At 35.4% G+C, this 21,371-nt stretch overlaps 1 protein-coding gene across 1 annotated transcript in view; it reads right to left on the bottom strand.

Moving 5' to 3' along the window:
- Positions 1-2,789: 2,789 nt before the first annotated feature.
- GRIK2 (glutamate receptor, ionotropic, kainate 2) overlaps positions 2,790-21,371 on the bottom strand; it is a 417,408-nt gene continuing 398,826 nt past the window's right edge. The window contains exons 15-16 of the mRNA XM_010573377.1: positions 19,261-19,511; positions 2,790-4,433 (exon numbers count right to left, since the gene is read on the bottom strand). Of these exons, the coding sequence (XP_010571679.1) occupies positions 4,269-4,433; positions 19,261-19,511 (416 nt within the window). The 3' untranslated portion in view covers positions 2,790-4,268. The remainder of the gene's footprint in view (positions 4,434-19,260; positions 19,512-21,371) is intronic.

Genomic DNA, 21,371 nt, shown 5'->3' with positions numbered 1-21,371 from the left:
CCTCTGAAGTAGGAGTATTGATGCTGCTTTCAAAGTAGTCAGCATTGCAATCATATTTTGTGATTGTTGATGTATTTGGAGACTAATGTATTTGGAGACTAATGTATTTGGCAACTAAGTGAAGTTGTGTCTAAAGTACTTTAAATATTTTTCTAATATCCTTATAATAATAATAATAAAAAATATTTTATAGCATTATCTTTTACCTCTTAGTATGCCGTTATCTCTGCTCATGACCCTTTTTCCCTGAAAACATTTTGATTTTGTAGAATATCAGGGCATTTCTCCTACTTCTATTTGAGGCTTTGGTGGGGAGGTTTTCTTCATAAATTATGTCTTTTTCATTCTGAAATATTAATTAGTTAGTGTAATAGGGCTAAACAGAGTTATTTTGGTTTCTTGGAAGACTCTATGGATGAAACCAGGAAGGATTAATGCACAGACCCTCAAGTAATATAAACATGAAAGAAAAGGTTCTGTCAAACCTATACTGAATTCTTCAACTGAAAATTGAGATAGATAGAAACTTCAGAAAGTAATATCTCATACAAAACTTGCAGATACTTCCTGGATGTGTTTGTATTTGTGTTTATGTAATAGGAGAATACTATGAAATTGCCTGCTGATGTCTATAATCAGCCAAATACTCATTTATTATAAAGCACCACATATATCTTGATTTCCTCCAACTATTTGGCTCAGAATTTTCACTACCACTCCTTCACAAATGACATTTATCAATAAGCTAAAGGGGTTTTTGTCATTTATTCTGTAATAGCCACGTAGTTATCTATTGCTATATGACCATGCTGAGGCAACCTGAAGATCAAAATTGTGTGTCTTGAGATCCTTAAAGACTATAGACCTCTATCTTCCTTAAAACAGATACAGTAACACACACACACACACAAACAAAACAAAACAAAACAAGTCCTGTTCCATTTTTACCTCCAATTGTCATCCACCAGGTAGCACCATATAACTGAGTTATAACTGCTTTAAAAGTCTTCTCTAGAGTGACATTCAAGGTCATTCAGAGAAGCAACCATCATACTGTCCTGGGAAATCAACAGACTAATTGAGCTAATATATGAAACCACATAAAGCAGTTATGTACAGAGTCTGAATCTTCATGGGCCAGACACTCACTTCATTTTAGCTGGTGTAGTTCCATTGATTTTAATGACCCTATAGAAATTTATACTACATGAGAATTTGGGAATTTGGGACTAGCCATTCAGAGGCCTTTCAAAATGAGGAAGTTTTCTTCAGAATTGAGGATTTCCTTCACAACAGTGAAGGGAAAATGAACCGTTGAGCTTTCTGGAGTAGAAAACTACCAGTAGTATTTTCTACTACTTTGGGGGTCAACTCTTTATTAGTCATTTTTCCTTAAATGTGTTCATTTTCTGTGAAAAATACAGAAATAATTACTAATGCACAACAAAGTAACTATGAATTAGTGTACGATTTTTAAAAAAAAGCCATTATCCTACTATGAATCTGTGGAGCCATGCATTTCTAGTCTTGATCTTAAATACAAATCTCCAGTTACTTTGCATATTTCCTTTAATAATGGAAGGCTGAAATTCTCACGGAAATCTTAATTAAGCCACACTACTTCTGTGTTAGGATTTTTGTTCCTTGGGGGACTTTGACCCAATAAAACATTTGGTACATATTCTGCATTCACACTTCGGCTCACATAAAGCTTAATGAGAATTAGTCATGTGCATCAAGGTGAGAATGGAATCCTGCTTATTTCAACACCCTTAATGGAGAAAAGAAAGGTTTGTTTGAATATAATACAGCATTTTATTACATGATTTTACAAATTTTATTGTAAATCATCAATCAAATGCAATAGCCAATTTTTTTTTTCCATTCCAAACCATCATAATTAGGAGTTTTCATTGTGTTGTACGACAATTACTTTCTTCCCCTTTGTATTTTAAAGAATTAACTTAAATATGTATTATGTAAGTATACTCATTTTCAGAATCTTTGCTGAAGGTGTTTTTATCTTGTTTATACTTCAGACAAAGATAATCTGTTCTTTGTTATCACATAAATGGGGGTGAAACTCTCACAAATATAAGGAAATTTGCTTTCTCAGTCCCTGTTGACAATGGAAATGGCCAGCTCAGTCTCTATGAAGATTTATGAGAACCGGGTAGTAGACACAAACCTCCCCTTCCCCCCCACATTTCATAATACAATTTCTACAATTTGAATGAAATATCTTTTATTCCTGTGCTAGAAAGTTGATGATAAGATTAAACTAAGCCCCAGTAAAGAAATAACCTCATTACTCGCCAATGACTGATTATCTATGATAATTTAAAAGGGTTTTTTAAAATTAGTCAAATTAATTATTTTCCATATAAAGACCATCTTCATAATCTTTTTTGATTGATATAGCATTCCTACATAGCCCACCCTATACATTTTTTGTTGAGATACAAATAAATTTACAGTAGACGGAGGTGCAAGACTCAGCATCTGTAGGGCACTATTTCAAAATGTTATGTCCAGGAACTCACCACAGGCAGGACATATAAATTAGCTAAGAGCCAGATCCTGCAAAAACTTATCACAATGTGCTGTACTGGCTTCTCTCAGAAATCCCAGCAAACTCTCTGGCCACATGTTTAGTGGCAAGAGGCAGCAGGATAGGGCACTAAGCTGAGACTAAGTACCAGTACTGACACAAAGTACTGTACATAAGTTGCTCAAATCACACGGCAAAAACAAAACAACTAAAACTGACATAATTTTAATGCTTTTTTTTTTTTTTTTTAATTTTGTGCATTGGATTCAAACAGCAAACTGAGTGCACTTAAACTGTTATCACAATGTGGTCAAGAGGTCTGTGTCTTTTACCATTTACACACAATTGTTCATGACAGCATGTTATCAGCCTAGTGGAAACCAGGGGTGTAGCATGGTAAGCAGTGATGGTAGTGCACCTATTTTTTATATTATCTAACTTGAAAATATGTCTCTTCTAAGATTCCTTTTTCTTGATAAAAATAGTTTTCACCAAACGTTGGTGGTGCACACGCACTACCATTCATGCTTGGCATCACACCCCTGACAGAAACACATGTTCTTATTTTGTTGATAAAAAGTATTACAAAAATTTCCATACAAAAACTATTTTCATAGAAATCTTGCATTTCCACAAATAAACCTGAACATTTTTTTTTTGGAAAAAAAAAAAACTGCTCAAGAATTTTGTTCATTTAGTACTGTGACTGTATTGAAAAATGCAGTCCTCCTTAAAGTTCTCCACATTCACTTCTTTTAGGTGACCCATCCCACTTCCAATATTAGCGAGAATTGCACAGGCTCCATTGAGTTCAATTAGTAGCAGGAACAAGGGTTTCAAAATCCCTCCAGGCTAAAATGCAAGCCCTCTATGTGTGAAATACACGGCTTCCCACCCCCCTCCCTCTTTTCACAATTAAAGAAAAAAAGTAATTGCTTATATCTAAAGGTTGTAAGATACATTCCTTTGTACTAAGGAAACTTTCATTCATCTAAAAATTGGGTCAAAATTATGGATTTTTTTTGTTGTTTTTTTTAGATCAAAGTTCCAGCCCAGGTAAATTTAAGTTACTGATTTTTTTTTAATTATTATTTAATTACTTAGTTCAGTGACACAGACAGTCCCATAAGCAGGTGAGCATCCTCATATTTATCCTTCTACTCATGGGATTCATGTTTCTTCACTTTAACATTTCTCCCATCCAGGAAGCTCATATCGCCTGTCCAGATGGTAGTTTCAGTCTACCAGCAGTTACCAACTCTTCTATGCTTGGAAGTTCAGAAGAACATATGGTTTCTAGTTCCACTACAGTTTTGAGATATTACTTTTACTAGACTCCTTCCGTGGTTAGTATCATCTTGGACATTTATTCTCCATCTCCTGGCAACTGTTGAACTTCAAAAGGAACCTGTAATTTCTCACTGAGACTGCATTTGAAACCAGCCACAAAACTCACATGGAACATTCATTCATTCAGAATGGTGGAAACCCATGACGAACAGTGTAACCCCGCATAACTTGGTTGATCCATGATGCTTGTGATTCGAGTCTGGCCATTGCAACTGCTGAGATCACAGAGTCTCTAGTTCATAGACACAGCGGCATGAGGTAACTCATTTTATTTTGCACAGGTTGCATATTTCCACAGGAAACATTCTCGCAAGTTTGTTTGGAAAAAAGACGACAGTTTGTGCTTGGGGTATTTGGCTTCCCAGCTCTATGCCATGGTTTCTTTACCCGGCAACCTTCTGTCGTTAAACGTGTGCATGTTGATTACTTCTTCTGTTTTCACAATAACGGGGGCCTGTGGCTTGTGTTTTAATCGACGCTGACACTTCAGAGACATCCTTAGCTCCTCTACCATGGCACTACAGAAGGACCTCTACAGAGGGAAATAGAGGAAGAAGAAAAAACATCTATAAGAAATGTCTTGCTGCAATGTCTAGAAGTAGAGTCTCACTCTATTGGCACAGCCTTGTCAGTCCTGTAAGTTTGCCTTGTCTCAGCCTGGAGCTCATAACAAATTGCTGTCTTTTAAATATGCATCACATAATAATTAAAATGACTTATCAAACTGTGATGACTCAGTGAAAAAATCACCTTGTCTCTACAATTATTTATCTGGCAGCTACTAACTACGAATACAGATAATACATAAAAATATTTCAAACAGATGTTCTGTTAACATAGGTAAGCCTTACAGGATAGCATCTGAATGTAACATGTATATTAGGTATTCAGTAAAATCTCCTTGCCCATATTTCAAAATAATAATTTCATTTCCATATGATTTAAATACCTGTTCCTCAACAAAACAAGTCTTAGTATAGGAAGTTTACCTGAATTAATGTTTAAATACTGTTAAAATGCATATCCATTACTGAAAACTAAAATCTACTCCATTATTTTTAATATCTTCTGTATCTAAACACTTCTTCCACTGCTGACTATCATTTGTGGAGTTTTGCCCAAAATATTCAGTTTCATTGATCTTTATGAAGAGCGTATTATCAGAAAAAAGGTTTATTAACATGTTTTCATCAAAAGCTAGATCCTCAAAGCCCTTTTTCCATTTTACAGTGCAAGAAATCTGAAAAGTAAAATAAAACCTTCCTTATTCCCTCAGTCTGACTGAATTCTCAACTGCTAATAGTGTGCTGAGCAATTAGCCTCTCCTCAGTGTGCAAATCGGAGTATGGATGAAATATGGAAGGAAGAGGAGTCGCAGTTTTGGTGTCTGTGAATTAACCACTTTTATCATATACTTTAACTTAAATGTTTTACAGCTAATGGCAAAATGTATTAACTAAATAACATATCCCAGAGCCTGAGATGTTATGACAAGCCTCTGACAATTTCTCTCACCCAAAGAAAATTTGAGGTATGATCTAGCCCTTCGCATTCTGCTTTCTTAATAACTAATCTCGAGTCCAAAGAGATGATCTGGGGGGGGAGGGGGGAGGGAATAGACAGCGCACCTAGAATTACTGTAAATATCTCCTGATCATTTTTTGATTTTGTGTGATTAGTAGTAGGTTATCAGTCAATATATAATTGTCTAATTTATCTCCCAAATCAAGAACTCTGCTTTATTTGTAAACTGTTACATCTCCACTATTTGTAAACTGTTTATTTGTAAACTGTTACATCTCCATTATTCATACAAACCCGGAGTTTGGAGATTAGATCCAGAAAATATTTAAGCACCTCACCCCACCTAGTTCTTTGAGAACCTAAATTGAAACTGTGTTTATCAAAGTCTGCATTCAACTTCCAACCTCCAGGGCTGAAGGCACTCTGAGCAGTAAAGCACTCAGTTTTCCACATCAAATTTTATAGGTTTGTCATTTGGCAACAGTAAGTAGAAGTTCTGCTAAACACATTGGTGCTTGGCTTAGTCCTGGATCCCATCGGAATTCACACTCAGGTTCCCCATGAGTAAGGTCATCAGTCCAGTAGGTATGCTCTGAAAGGACCTAACAAATCCAGTTCCTCAAAAAAAGCGGCAACTGCTAAAGAAGGACACATGGCAGACATCACAACTTTCTTCTGTGCAGCCAAACATCAGCTGGAGCATTAGAGCTGAATGTGATACACATTTGAGAGTATCAATTCAATAGTGTCTTCTGCCAGAAGAGATTTAAGCTTCAGTGTCTCAGCAAAGGGGTGTAACCTACAGGCATTACACCATTTCAAGGTAAAAACACTGGCAGTTTCCACCCACTGATCCTATTCCACTTCACATGGAAGCAGTTAACAGAGGCAGAGCAGGAGAAAGGGAGAGAGGGAGAACATGGGCTGTTCTGTCAATTAGGGATCGGAGCACACAGTGGCAGAGGAAAGGCTTCAGTGTTAATTCCTGTTTCAGTGACGACTTCAGTATTTTCATATAAAATTCTGTTTAGTGCAAAAGAGCGCAAACATGAGTTGTCCCAGTCATGGGTTAGAACTGAACCTGAATCCCCCAAATACTGAACAAAGGCCCTCTTCCCTAATCCTTTGCATGAATAAGGGAATAGGCAGGTGGGAAGGAAAGGGTAATCTTACTCTGGTTGTGATACTCTTCCTTTCAAACATTCTTTTCTCCTGCTGAGTTTGAAATAAAGGAATGACACCTACTCGACTTATGATAGAAAGGGTTTAGCCACCTACAGCTAAGAAAAGTTAAAGTTGTAAATCCAAAGCAGAGGAAATATATCTCTCTGGTGTAGAGTCAAGCACAAGTCCTTCAGAGGCCAAAGTTCAAGACAAAATTCATCATTTCTGGCTGGCATATCTGGCTGGAGTGGTTTCTACAAGGGACACTGATTAGCAATCCCTTTTAAAAATGTTCTGGTGCACTGGGTTGACATCCAAGACAGAATTTATGGCTTTCATTGCGTGAATGAGGTGGCTAAAATTTCTAATTAATTGAATGGTCTGAGCTGTAATATGTCAGATCTTCATGCGTAAGGTATCTTTGTTTAGCATTGTGTGGAAAGCAGGAAACTGTACCTCCTTCTTATCCAGCTATGGTTTGAAAGAAAATATTCAATTCTTTTAGACTTTCTCTTTTTTTAAGAAAGTGCTGTTGCTTAACATCAGAACTGTAGTTATGATTCTGAATCTGAAATTAAACCTGAAGTCTTTCAAAAGGGTGAGATTTAATTTAATAGTCCCTAATGGTTTACAACCTAAATTGCTAAGGCTTACAGATCTTGGCATTTTCACTATGTGGGGAACCTAGCACATAACTCAGGAATTTCACAGGGAATCCATTAGGAAGTAAATGCTGCAACTCTCAGTGCTACACTACCTCCAGCCATTATATGGCTCTCACCTCTGGAATTAAACACCTAACTGAAACATTCTGAGGAACAAAATCCTTCCAAATTTAAAAATGGTGGATTAGCACTTATCACTTTCAAGATTGTGTCCCTTGTCTTTTCTTGCCAAGACATCTAACAAGAGAGCCAAAACACAGTGAATCCTTTTCAAGATGCAGCAATCCACCAAAACCTTTTGCAAAGATCTGCAAGCACTCACCAAAGGGTATAAATTTTTAGGTAATATCAGTAGGAACAGGATTACAATCAATAGCCCAGAGGTAAGAAGGTACATGCACTTGATGCTAACATTCTGAAATATCCTGAAAATGAGCTCTCAAGAAACTTGCCAACACATTTTATCTGAGAATTTTACCTGGATCTGAAAACTCATTAAATGAGAAATGTTGGCAAGACTGACAGTCTTAAAAAGGCAGTTAACACAATTTTGAGATAGTTATTTTATCTAGAAAATTCTTCCATTCTGTGTTTTCAAATTATTTTGTATAAATTAAGTTCACGGGAACTTCTCTGCATATATTGCATTAAAAATATGATTTAATTACTTCATTTACTAAGTCTTTTATGTATGCTATGTATTTTAAAATATCGAATGTCTGAAAACAATAAACAGTATTAGCTCCCAGACAGTACCATTATTTTGGTAACTGAGCACTGAATAAAAGAAATATTACATCTCTTTTTTTTTTTTTTTTTTTTTTTAAATTTCACTCACTGAATTAGTCATGTATTTTAAAAAAGATTAATTCAAGGCTATGTAAAAGTTCATGACCTTGATTCTTATTCTTCTTTGGGTTCTAACTGAGAAATATAAGGAAGAGTTTTCCCACATATTGCAAAATCATGTTCAAAGAAGGTTTACAAAGGATTACTTTATGTTTGATCCGGTATTTTTAATAGAAAGTCTTTTCTTGTTTCATTTCAACTCAAATCTGTGTACAGTCTCCATTTTCTGTACAGTTAAACTTTGTGTTCTTTCACTGTTAGTATACAACATTTGGATAATAAGACATGACAAAAAGCAGCAGCTCTAGAATACTTTTTTTTTGACAGACAAATGACATTTTCAGATATGATTTTAGAAAATATAATCCAATGTCTTGATCCTGAATTCAATTGACCATTGTTAGGGAAAAACAGTGAAATGTTTACAGAACTTATAGGCTATATTTCAGAACTGTTGTCCGTCATGAAATTGAGCACTTTTAGTATATATTACAAGACTCTCTATTTAATTCAAGGAAAATAACCTTTTACTCCCAACTTACCTTCCACACTGCAGGCCTGTTACAAGAACATCAGTTAATATTGATTTTTCACCAACCCTTACAAAATGGTAAGTTGTCTTCTTAAATGTTACCAGAAAGTAAATACTGCCTCCAAGTCATCTTAGATATAATCAAATAGTAGAAGAGTTGAAGGAAGGCATACAGTTCTCTAAATAGTGCAGTGAAGTGCAACTGTTTTGTTGCAGCAAATCACTACAAAACATTAGAAAAAAGAGCTGCAATTCTAAGTGGGGATTCTAAGTGCAATTCTAAGTTCAAGTGTACAAAAGAAAATTTTAATCAGAACCATAGTTCTTAGCCTTTTAACACAAAGCAATTTTGAAAAAGCGCATCTCCTTAAGAAGAGTAAAGAAGTAAGTGGTATCTCTGTCATTCTTTGCCACAGCTGACAGCTCACAAGTCATGCAGAATCAAGATGATAATTTTGCAAAATGTTACCACTGTTTACAATCTACTTAGACAGCTTGTGCGTGGCTTTACTGCCTGAGAAAAAAATGTATCTTTGCGTGTATGTATTAATATGAAAGCTAATTAATTAATATTAAGCTGTTTTCATTATATTGCTTTATAGGAATTTAGAAAGGTAATTAGAAATTATATTAGCATTTGTTAGAATTATGAGACTATCACCATAGATTTTGCTTTTAACAGCCTAAAAAGAGCAACAGAAAGACAGGAATGGCAAACTGCACCACTCTTAACATTCTAAGTGAATAATATTCAATGTGTTTTAAATACAAAAATTTCCAATTGCTTGCTGTTTTACATTTTTTCCCCTTTGATGCAGTTAATATTAAGTTGACTATCAACGTTCAATAAAAAACTGTAAGATTTACTCAGAAGTTCATTACTTCCAGTTTGGTGTGTCAGATATTATTTGAAGCCTTGTTTAATATTCTTAAAGCAGTAAGAGCAGTAATCCTGCATCATCTTGTTGTGTTATGGGTCAGTGTTCTAGCATCTAGTAGGATATATCAATCAAACTGGTTTTCATCTTCTTGAAGTTCGCTGAGAATGAATGCACAGCCCTACCCTGACCCTCCCTCCTAATCGGTTTCTGCTTCCATGTGACACTCCTCCAGTATTTTGAATGTGTGTATGGAAAACCTGTCAATCTTAAAATACCCTAGACAGAAACTTGAATCCTAGCAAAATGTTGTCTTAGGATCACAAGGTGAACAATTAATGGAATGAAAATAACCTCAGAAAAAGAGAAATTATATTTCATTGTAGTTGAAGAATTACCATTTCAAAAGAAGTTAAAGTGTACTTGTAATGATCAGATTTTTAGGTTGCTTAGTTATATACTTAGTCTTAGACATGATTGTTGATCGAAGGTTGTACGCATATGTATGTACATACATCTATATACACACACATAATATGGTTACATTAAAAATATTATGCCACAGACTTTTCTGATGTAGTACATTTTCAATCCATAGCAAGTATAATGCACAAGTACACTGCAGACTGAGTTCACATCAATTAGCTGAGCATACAACTAATATAATCTCATTTTCAGATTTAGCAATTATTGCTTTTTTGGTAGAAGTAGCAGGAGCAGCCATTTTAGGAAGTTATTTTCAGGCAAAAATTTATGAGAGATTTCATTGCCTACTGAAATAAAGACAATAATATCAAGCAGAATGAAAATTTTAATTCCATAAATTAAGCTTTGCTTCCACCATAGTATCTACAAAGTCAAGACCAGTACAGTTGTTCCAGACAGCCTGGTGAAGCATGAGGTGCTTCACCCTGTAACTGAATTGAACGCTGATTGTTTCAAGGACTTTTCTAGCTATTTTATGGAGAGGATCAACAAGAATCTGATGGGACTGACCCTTCCTGTAACAAGACAACACTGAAATAATCTTCCACGGGCTGAAGTGCTCACTGAGTTTGAGAGTTATGTGATGAACTTAGGTGACATACAGGACCTCATTGCAGACCACTTCTAGCATATATTGTTAGTGTCTCCCAGTGGGACAGAAAGATTCCAGCTTGCCTTAAATAAATTATGAATTGCTGTCCAAAAAAACAATTCAGCCACTCTCAAATTCTAAAGTTTGTTTCCTGACAAAACAAAATGAACTCTGGTGGATGACAGAGACTTCTGGAAAGCAAGTGTGAGTCCATTTAAGGTCTTCTGAAACTATTTAACCTGGTTTCCAGTCTGAGTGCATCCTGACAGCTACACTAGTTCCTGTGGCTGCTGGGAAACTCCTATCAGTGCAGAAAGCTTTTCCAAAGGTGGCTTCATTTAGCTTTGCCAGCAGCCTTTCTGGCCATCGCACTGACCATGATGTTTGTCTGACTCACCTGTGGACCTAGGCTGGGGCAGATGGGATTGCACTTGTGTGGTTCCACTCTTTCCTCTCAGAGATATCCCAGAGGGTGGCATAGGGCAATTGCTCATCAGCCCCGAGGGCTCTCTCTCATGCAGGATTCCACAAGGTTTCATCCTGTCATCTCTCCTTTCAACATGTATATGAGGCCACTGAGGAGATAATGAAATAATTTGGGCTGTGGTGTCATCGGCACGTAGATGATACACAGTCCTACTGTCTTGTCAGACCAGGATGGTGCAGTCATTTTGTGCTTCCAGTACCTGGCTGAAATAGGGGTACGATGGCAGCTTAACCCTAGGGAGATAGGTGCTATGTTGGACAAGTAGAGGGAAGTATTCAGAAGATATTATCTACCCTTATTATTCAGTTTCATCTCTTGCGAAAGAGGCTCATGGTCTCAGATTTCGCAAGGTTCCTAAGTTTGGTTCTGGGTTTTCAAATTGGATCAGTAGAGGTAAGTACTGTGTTTCAGTCAGTGGCAATAATTTCTACTGGTGTGAAGCTTGTCACACCAGTCCAGGTCTTCTTCCAGAACATATTGCTACGGTCCATGGACAATGGCTACAAATGACTGCCAGGTGTTTAACAACTACTGATAGCAATTCATACTACTTCAGCCATGTAGCTGCTGCTGAGCAAATAAATAACAGAATATATAGTACTGCCTATCTGATTTAGAAACGTATCCAATGCAACATTTTAATGGTTCCGTATGTTGCAATCACAGCTGTGCAGGGTATTTCTCTGCCTTTCAGCAGAGATGATCCTGACTGCACTGAAATCAGTCACCTGAGATCTTGCACTCAGCCACTGGATGTGAAAGTTCATTCCCCTGTTAAATCACTTTTGATCCTAGATCTAAATTCATTCTCTGTTCGTCCAAGGAAGGTCAGGTTTGCTGATCCTTGGGCATGGTGAAAGAAAGTGATGACGATATGTAATTAATCCTTTGGAGTATGAATCTATCTGGATTAAAATACTGTATATAATACCATATAGTTTAATTTGAAAATAAATAGTACATCTTACAGAGACATTTTAGAAAATAAATACAACCTTTTTTACCTGAGTCCAGCTGTATCTAAACAGCTTTTTTTAGTTTGCTGAGCTAAAGTCTACTGGACATTATTCACTGTAAAAATTTATATTAGTTTTATAGTTCAGTGTGATAGTATAGACTTAATATAAAATTTGGCATGGCCTCAAATCATATTGAACAGAGAGAGACTATTAGTATTAACTTAATGCCAACGGTTTCTACTGTTTTGGAAACACTAACTATTATGGTCATATTGCACTACATACTATCAAAATGGTTAGCATCTGTTTCTCTATAATTACATGGTTTCATCTGGCAGTTTAGGATATTTTCTCTGTCTAGAAGGCAGCTGGAAGTGCTTGTTGTTACTTTGCTAGCTTATATAAAAGTCAAAGTAATCTAAATCAGATGAACTGAACTGTGTTTGCTACTACGCTTAGCTATAGTTTAGCTGGTTAACTCAAAATGCAAAGTTTAATATTTATATATTAAAATATTTATACATGTCATGTTCAAGTAATATTTAGGGGAAGAAAATGAAAAATTATTAGAAAGACATGAATGTTCTATAATCTGACATTTTTTCCCTTAAGAATGAAGAAAATATTCTTTTTATAGGAGCCAAAAATTATATAATGTGAATGTTTCTTCTTTCTACTGATGAGTGGAAGTGAACTATACTTGCTATAAAATAAATGACATGTAGAGGTTTAAAAAAATTTTTTATATAACTTTAAATTCCTGTCAAACATAAAATATTCCATAACTCAGACCTGTAATTTAAGCACTGATCTTCGAATATCTGAATATCTGAATATCTGTGGCGCGATAGTGAGCCTCCTGAAATCATATTCCTACATTTTTATTTGTGCAATGGTCAGCTTTACATACACTTCTAATCTTTCTGTTCTTTGTTTCTTGAATGATACAAATTAAGATATTAAAAATACCTCAAAAGCAATGTTCATTACCAAACAGATATCAGTTGAACTGCAATCAAAAATCAAAATAGAGATCTTGTTTACAATGTTTTATTGTTTGCAAATTATTTTTAAAACGCCACAGTCAGTCAAATTGCTTTTTTCCACTTTCCATTTTTGTCTTTTCATATCATTTTTTCTGTGAAAGTTGGGGGGTTTTGTGGGTTTGATTTTGGTTTGGGTGTTTTTGTTTTGTTTTGTTGGGTTTTGTAACAGTTCCTTCCATTATAAAATATCCTCTAATATATACTTAGGTGGCTTCCAAGAGGGCATTTAATTATAATTAATACCTCAACTTCAAGTAATCTGTACACTTACATACACATAAATTAGCCATACAAGTCTATACAACCACATACAGTGCTCAAGGGAGTACAGGATGATAGAAGTTCCCAATTTTCCAACTGCATATCTGCAGAATGCAATGTGCTAAGGTTGGAAAAACATTTCCTTTTATAAGCTGTCAGAGCTGCTGCTGCTTTTCCCAGCCAACATTAAAAATTCCGAGGTTACTCCATTACAAAATATGACATGACAATACAGACTACATCACTGACTGTATGTTGTATAAAAGTTACTTGAGATATAAATCCCAAATTTTTACTTTGATTCACCAAAAATGCCCACATTCTTTTGTTTGTTGTAGCCTGAGGAACAGGCTTTTCAACTTTAAAATCTTTTGAACTTGCCTCCCCTTGGAAAGGAAAAAAACCAAAAAATCGCTAGGCTGGGATTTACTTTGGGGTTGTTCCAAAACTATTATAAACTACTGTCCCAAATATCAAAGGCTTTTGATATTAAACTATTAGGAATATCCTCTGAACTCCAATAACACTGACATAACTGCATTTTTTGAGAAAGTAATGAAAAAGACTTTAATGAAAACTAATTTAGTAAAATTCAGAAAAAAAACCCAAACCATAAAATACTCGGGTGAAGTAAGAAGGGATCCTAAAAATCTTTTCATTTTTCATATGAAATTATCATGGTAATTTTGTTTTGCACTGTTGGTAAGATAACTATTAAAACAAAGATGGAAATACTGACTTTCTACATATCCTGCTGATAAAGAAGAATCCACAATATTTCAGTACTGATTAACTTCTTCCTGTAAGACCATTCTATATAGGACAAGCTACATGTATGCACTTTACTCACCATAATTCTAAAAAGAAGCATTCTGAGACATAATTAATTGAATTTATCCTGGTGTAAACAGATTGTAGAAGGACCCTGGCGAATAACCTCACGTTAGCATTTACACTAACTTCATGTAAACATATGAAGAACAAGTTAAACCGTATTTGAGAGAAGCATGATCAGGACATGGTGTCAACTGTATATGGTTACGGCACAACATCTTTTTCAGCCTAGCAGCCCTTGGCCCCTCCTTGCCTCTCAGGAAAAGTGTGGGTCCACAACTTTACTAAAACCAGCTTTCAGGATAACTTCTCAAGCCAATGCCACCTTCTCCGAAGAAACCATGACCAGGATAGGTACAAGGATGACCATTTGCAAGGGTGACATGGACTCAATACTCTGAATTTCATCCTGAAGTTTTCAGCAGTGCACACATAGTTTCTACCACACAGCTGACACTTATGGTAATATCTAATCACTGTGTGAAGGTGATATCAAAATGGAAATAATCTCAGAGAAGACTTTGTAAAAAGAACCCAAACAAACAATAACAACAAAAAAACCCCCAAGTAAAAATGAAGGAAAGGTCAATAAATTTTCAAACTAAGAATCATTAATATATTATGCTAAATATCAATGGTCTTCAAGGTCAGTATTTTCTCTGGCCTTTATGATAATAATATGAGCTATAGAAAACTAAATGTATGAAATGGACATAAACCCATAACACATTGAAGTACATCAATAAACAAAAGGAGGAGGACATAGTAATTGTTTTAAATGGCTTCTGTTTCTAACATTGCTTATTCACTGCCCTCTGAGTGCCTGTTAAAATCAGGGAGCAGGTCATTCACCAGCAAAAGCAATTATAAAATGCAAATGACTGAGCATTTATTGTCAAGATTGGCTAGATAAAAAAGGTCTGCTTAATAACATGTTTCCAAGCAGATGACATAATTAGATGTTTGTATCATAAACAATAGGAAAGAATACAAGCCTTTAGCATTTTTTAGAAAGGCTGCATATAAAAAATAGGTGAGCATTGTGACATAAATTCTATTAAAAGGTAACAATTAAATTTCCCTCTAAGAAATTATAAGGCACCATCTTGTGGTTACTCTGCAGGAATGCAATCAGGGCAGCCTCCAACCTGCCATCTCATCCTACCCCTTCCCGCTGTGTCAACAGGAATGTCAAAATTCTGCCATAAACAAGGACAATGCTTTGTCATTCCCAATACTTCCCCTGAAAAAAATCAGTGAGACTATGTACTAGGTAGGACTAGAGTGGTTATTTATCTCAAAATACACCCCAGTTTATCTCATTACTCAAATGTGTGTTAGAGGTAGGCAGCAAATTCAGAATTACTGGCAATCATAGCAAAACCACACTTAATTTCTAATAAGTTTAAGATCAAATACAACCATAACCTAAAATCTCTGCAGCTCAGTAAAGCTGCATGAATTTTTGAGCCAGCTAGAATCAGAAACTTCTATTCCTGTTATCCTTACATTATCAAAACGAAAACACGGTTTGTGCATTTTGCAGAAGGTCTTTGAAATTTTTGTACAAAATTTATTTTGGGCAAGAGTCAACCAGTTAAGTTTGTGCCACCTTCAAAGACATAGTTAGTCTCATATACATGTCAAAGTTCAGCATTCAGAATTTCTTGTTCAACAGAATCTCCAGTTATAAGTAAAACACTGTTTTGTACGTAACACACATGTATATCCACAGCTACTGATGTCTGCTTTGGGTCCAGTCCTTCTAAGTGCTCATTCATTGTACCTTGTGAGATAAACTATCCAGACTGATCTTTCTCAACTCAATTGTGTAGGTGAGCTGTGAATTATTTAACACGAAAAGTTCAATTGGTTTTGTCTTTCTTGGGAAATGTATTTAAAATATAAACCAGTATCAATTTAGTTACTGTTTTTATTACTTTTATAATAAATTATAAATAAATAATGATTTCAGAGAGACTAATTTAACTGATGTTTAGTTTATGATTTGATCATATAACTCCAGAAATACTTTGTTGGTGTTATTCTTTCAGTACATTCCAAGATTTAATCTAGTATTTTATATTTTAGGAAGTCCATCAGATCTCTGCTAGTGAAACAAACAGTTAAGGTATACTGACACGTGTCTCATTTCACTTTATTTGAAGTATTTAACAGTTCAAAATTAATAAAATTTACATCTGCTATTTTTTCACAAGCAGACCTAGTTCTGACCTGCTGATGGCTCAATGAGTTTTGAATGGCTATAAATGATAGCAGAATTGAATCCATATACTGTTCTTTTGATATCCGTCACATCTGGATCTTCTAGAAAATACTCAGTAAATTAGGTCACTCATTTTTCAAACAAGCTAGCCATATTAAGTGTCAGTGACTGACAGTCTACCTGTGATAACATCCAGGCTTAACTTTGCTTTTGAAAGATGTCAATGAAAGAGGAATTTCTCTGTGTCTGGAAAGTGTTGTGGTGGCATGAATTCATCTGTTTCCCAGAAGGACTACAGCTAGTGTCACATGTTTCCTTTGGACTTTTGAGCATATCAGGAGCCTGGATGTTCTGAACCACTTTGGTTACAAGATGCAACAGTTTTTTAGCAAACTTTGCTGCTTTTCTGAGCTCAATTCCTTTCAAATTTCACTCCTCCAATTAGGTTCACACCAGCCAGTGTCTCTGTTTACATGTGCACTCCAGGAGCAGGGTGACATTGAAAATGCTAAAAAAACGTATCTAGATTATACATTTTAAATCTGCATTGCCTCCCCACTGGAAGTGCAACTGTATACTTTGTATACATTAAAAAGCAGACACACATGATAATATGCCCATTTATACCCCAGGATACTCCATATACTCAGCAGCTGAAGTTATATGATTTCTTTTGTTTCCTTGGTTGCAAATATGACCTTTGATCTTCCCTGTTTCCAAATGTTGACAAGCTTTATACAAATGCCAGAATGACACTCTGATCCTAAAGGGATGAAACTATAAATGTTACCAAAACCAGGTGCCTCCTCTCTCCCCATGGGATAGCCAAGGCAGCATCACTTGCATGGTTTACTCATCCCAGCAGAGGAGATGTAGAGGCTGGAGACAGATGACTGTACTGCTTATCTCCCCTTTGGCTGCTGCCATTCCCTCTCCTAGGCAAAGGGGATCTGCGACATTTGGAGAGGGTGGAAAAAGACGTTCACTGAAGGTCTGTGGGTGCTGGGAGCAGAGTGGGTGAGGGGATGCTGGGGTAGGCCATGTGTAGGGATGCTGCTGGCATCATTCTCCTGTTAATTTCATTCCATCAGTAAAGTTCCACTGAAATTTTACTAGTCTCCTGACATCAGGGTATGTGGGTGTAGCAGGGAGGCGAGGGAAGGTAAGAGATTGGCAGCAAGGAGGAAAGAGAGGAGAGAGACCTGACTCTTTTAACTACTTCAGATTCAACTTTAGCTTTTTAAAGTATCTCAGTGTTTGATGATGAAACCTTTCTGGTACAAGTACTGTTAAAAGGTCAGATACCTCCAGTCATTGCTATCTCTATCCACCATTAACAAACAAAACTAAAAAAGAAGCAAATAAAAAAAAAACCACAAAAAAACCCCAACCCACAAAACCATAGGGCTTAGAGAAACAAGTCCTTAATTAAGAAGTTTCTGTTTGCTTCTTCACACAACTTCCAACACCCTGTTATTGGCACATAAGATAAGCATTCACACCCTGCAAAGTACTGAACTCATGTTACAAGATTTTTATCAAAACAGTCCTATTTTTCCAAACGAGTGCTTGTTAAAAATCCAGAAAAGCTAAACCGAATTATACTGATGTCCATATGAAATCCATATCCACCTTAGGAATGGATAAAAATTATTGAGACTGACATGGATTACTTAAGTAACTGGTATCTTTTTCCTCACAAATTCATTTCAGAAATATAACATTCCAATAGTATGTTAACAGAAAGGAATCAGCCTGTAGTATCATAAAGAAGAGGATTTAAATGGTCCTTTAACAATTTAATAAAATGTACCCATGTTCAAACTGTGTTTAGGATCGTGTAACCTCACATTGCCTTTGTGTATTATAAAAAACTACTTTAACAATATATTTATAACAGGACACTTGGATACGAAAAGGTTTCCTCAAAAGAAGTGAAAACAAATTATAAATTTTCTGAGTAATAATTCAAGTTACAGAAACTCACCAGTAGCATCTGGAAAAATACCAATATAAATATAGCTGTTGCATTTTGATCCTCAAAAGGAAAAGAAGAAAAAAAGAAAAAAACCTAGTAAAATCCAACAGTTTCTCTCAATTTTTAAAATTCAGAATTTGTCATAGCAATGAAATACACAGTTTGAGTTTAGGTTTTAACATGGGCACATATATAGAGAAAGATTAATTTATTTATTTTGCAAAAATGGTAATTCTAACTAAGAATTTCACAATATATTACTAGTGTTGGCAAAATTACAGTATTGTGGTTGTATAAATTTCAAGTACAGAACAAATTAACACTAGAATTTTCAAAACTGAGTCAGCTTGAAATTATAGGACACCATATCAGTAGTTAACCCACCAAAAAATGTCATGCTGATGTAATCTTTTCCAGATGCTACCAGGACAACTTTGCAAGCATAAATTTCTGTAAAGAACATTTCTATAGAGACATTTTCAGATTTTGACTTTGAGCTACAGACAGTTTGTCTTTTGAAAATCAGAATTATCTGTAGAAGATTAATTTGTTTCCCATTACAGTTTCGGATTTCTTCTTCATCCATAAAATTAACTGCAGTGAACTTCCAGGAGTAAAAAGCTGTCTTTTTTCAGGCTTGAATAAGAGGAGAAATAGTCACTTGTCCTGAAATCTGGCTACAATTAAACACATTGAAGACAAATTAAAAGCTGTAAATGTAAAACTTTGGGTACTTTGTTGTGATCCTTTGTTATACAAGTACTGTACCATACAATAAACAATCAGTATGTACCACCTACATTTCATTACCAAATCCTTAAAGTATTATTTAAATAGACCATAAATATAAAATAAAATAGGAAAAGACAATATTTACCTTTTCCAACTGGGCATTTTTTTTTGATTTATACAAAAACTCCCCCACTGCCACAAAGACAGAAAGCACCAATCCTGCTGCCAGCACGATGAAGATTCCTCCAATATTTTGAACTCCCAAAGCACTGGCCTCTTTACTTTCCTCCTCTGGGCAGCCATTGCCTCTCCACCACTTCTCTTTCATCATGTGGAGCTTGCCCTCCTCTTGCAGCTGAAGAATTGCTATAGTGATCTTGTCTCTATACGGAGAACCTAAAGAGACCACAGGGAACTTATATTGCATGGGGTAGATTTTAAGGAAGGTTAGTTATTCCTGATAAGAATAAAATATAATCTAATGTCACAGGAAAAACTGTATCCTCTACAACCATAACATTTATTGAAAAGCCATTTACATCTCACCACAGCCACACGGGTCACATAAATAAAAATCCCACATATGCACACACATATAAATATATATGCACAAAACTTGATCCAGCCGGTGATGCCTGTAAGCCAGGCAACGTGACACAACAAGTCCTATCACACTTAGTCCCATGGTCTCAAACATCTTCATGCCCAACTATTATATCCAGCCAAATAGTATTCATCTTTCAATTTCCATCAGGCTTTTAATTATGCCACAGTAGGTTTAATCTAATATACATAAATCTACAGGCTGTTGATTCATAGCTTGTTACCCTAAAGCTAATCCAGGGTCTGATATGTAACAAATGCTTTATACTATTACTTTGTTAAAAGAAGAAACAACGATTTATGCTTCAGGGTCAAGCCACAAAAGTCTCTATTTGGTAGATTGTCAGGCACTTAAGATACCTTCCAAGCACACACTTACTTATTAATAGTACCAGGCAGCAATGCATTCAGAAAGATAAGGTTAAGTGTGTTTGGATAACAGGGATGTACATTTTCATACTTTAATGTATTTCTTTGTCATAATTCAGTATTTTAAAATGACATGATAATTTTGTAGCTTTTGAACATTTCAATATTTCAAAGGGCAGTTCAAAGGGTAGGGTTGTATCTTTGTATGTCATCTGCTCTCTTTTTCTTTATATAGTGCATAAGGACTTTTCAATGAGTATTCTAAAATCTACATTAATTAATGGATAACGCCAATGGAGAAAGCTTTTCTTTTCTGAATGTTAGACAGTAAATCACATCAGTTAGAAGTGCTTCCTATGTTAAGATTTATGTAATGTTTAAGGAGAGAAAAAAAACCATAATTTTTCTTCTCCTCCTTCGAAAAATGGAACAAAAGACTCTTCATTAAAGTGGTTAAAAAATCCCAGGGAGAAAAAAAAAATAGATGAAAAGGCATGCCATCCCCTCATTCATGTGATATGAATGCAATTCTACAAAGAATCCCTCCTCTTTTTCTTTCTGTCATAATAATGCTACTTACTAGCTATAATTTTTACAGTGTTTCCTTTGACTGAGTAATAAAATGCATTTTCATTAACTCATTACCTTTTAAAAAAAAATCCTCAGCATCCTTTAGAAAGATGCTGTCCACTTGATTATTTCATGTACTGTGATCAACTGTGAAGGAGCTGAAGGAATGCATGGATAGGGTATTTTATACTCTTTACACTCTTGGAAAACATAAATTTTCTTCTGGGATTTCTTTCAATTTATTCTTTATTTCTTCAATTTCTTCTTACATATCTAGGGTTTATCAAGAGAATAAAGCTAACAGCAAAGGGTTGGACCATTAATTACAAAACACTCTGGGCTTTTCCTTTATTCCAGAACAAAAGGTGGGAAAAGCTGGCCTCAAACTATTTAAGTTGCAAGAACTTGTGCTTTTATCATCTATGCTTAGAAAAGAACAATGTTCTGTTCTAGGAGCTAAACTGTGTTTACACAGGACTATAAGGGAAGCAGAAAGAAAAGAAAACAAACTATTTTCTACTCCCTTGTGCATGCAGGGGCCTTAGTCACACCATTTCAGACCATCATGATTATGCTGAAACTCTGCAAACCCCTATACTTGACACATTTCTTCAGTCAGATGGAAGAAGGAAAGTGATTAGTCCACAAAAGCCTGGGGAAGTGTAAATGCATCTTATAATTTTGGGGGGGATATTTTCAGCATTACACTGCCTA

The sequence above is a fragment of the Haliaeetus leucocephalus genome, unplaced genomic scaffold (genome assembly GCF_000737465.1).
Source record: "Haliaeetus leucocephalus isolate CR32 unplaced genomic scaffold, Haliaeetus_leucocephalus-4.0 Scaffold384, whole genome shotgun sequence".
NCBI classification, from domain to species: domain Eukaryota; kingdom Metazoa; phylum Chordata; class Aves; order Accipitriformes; family Accipitridae; genus Haliaeetus; species Haliaeetus leucocephalus.
Note: the sequence above shows the minus strand (reverse complement) of the source record. Positions and strands in the feature narration are given on the sequence as shown.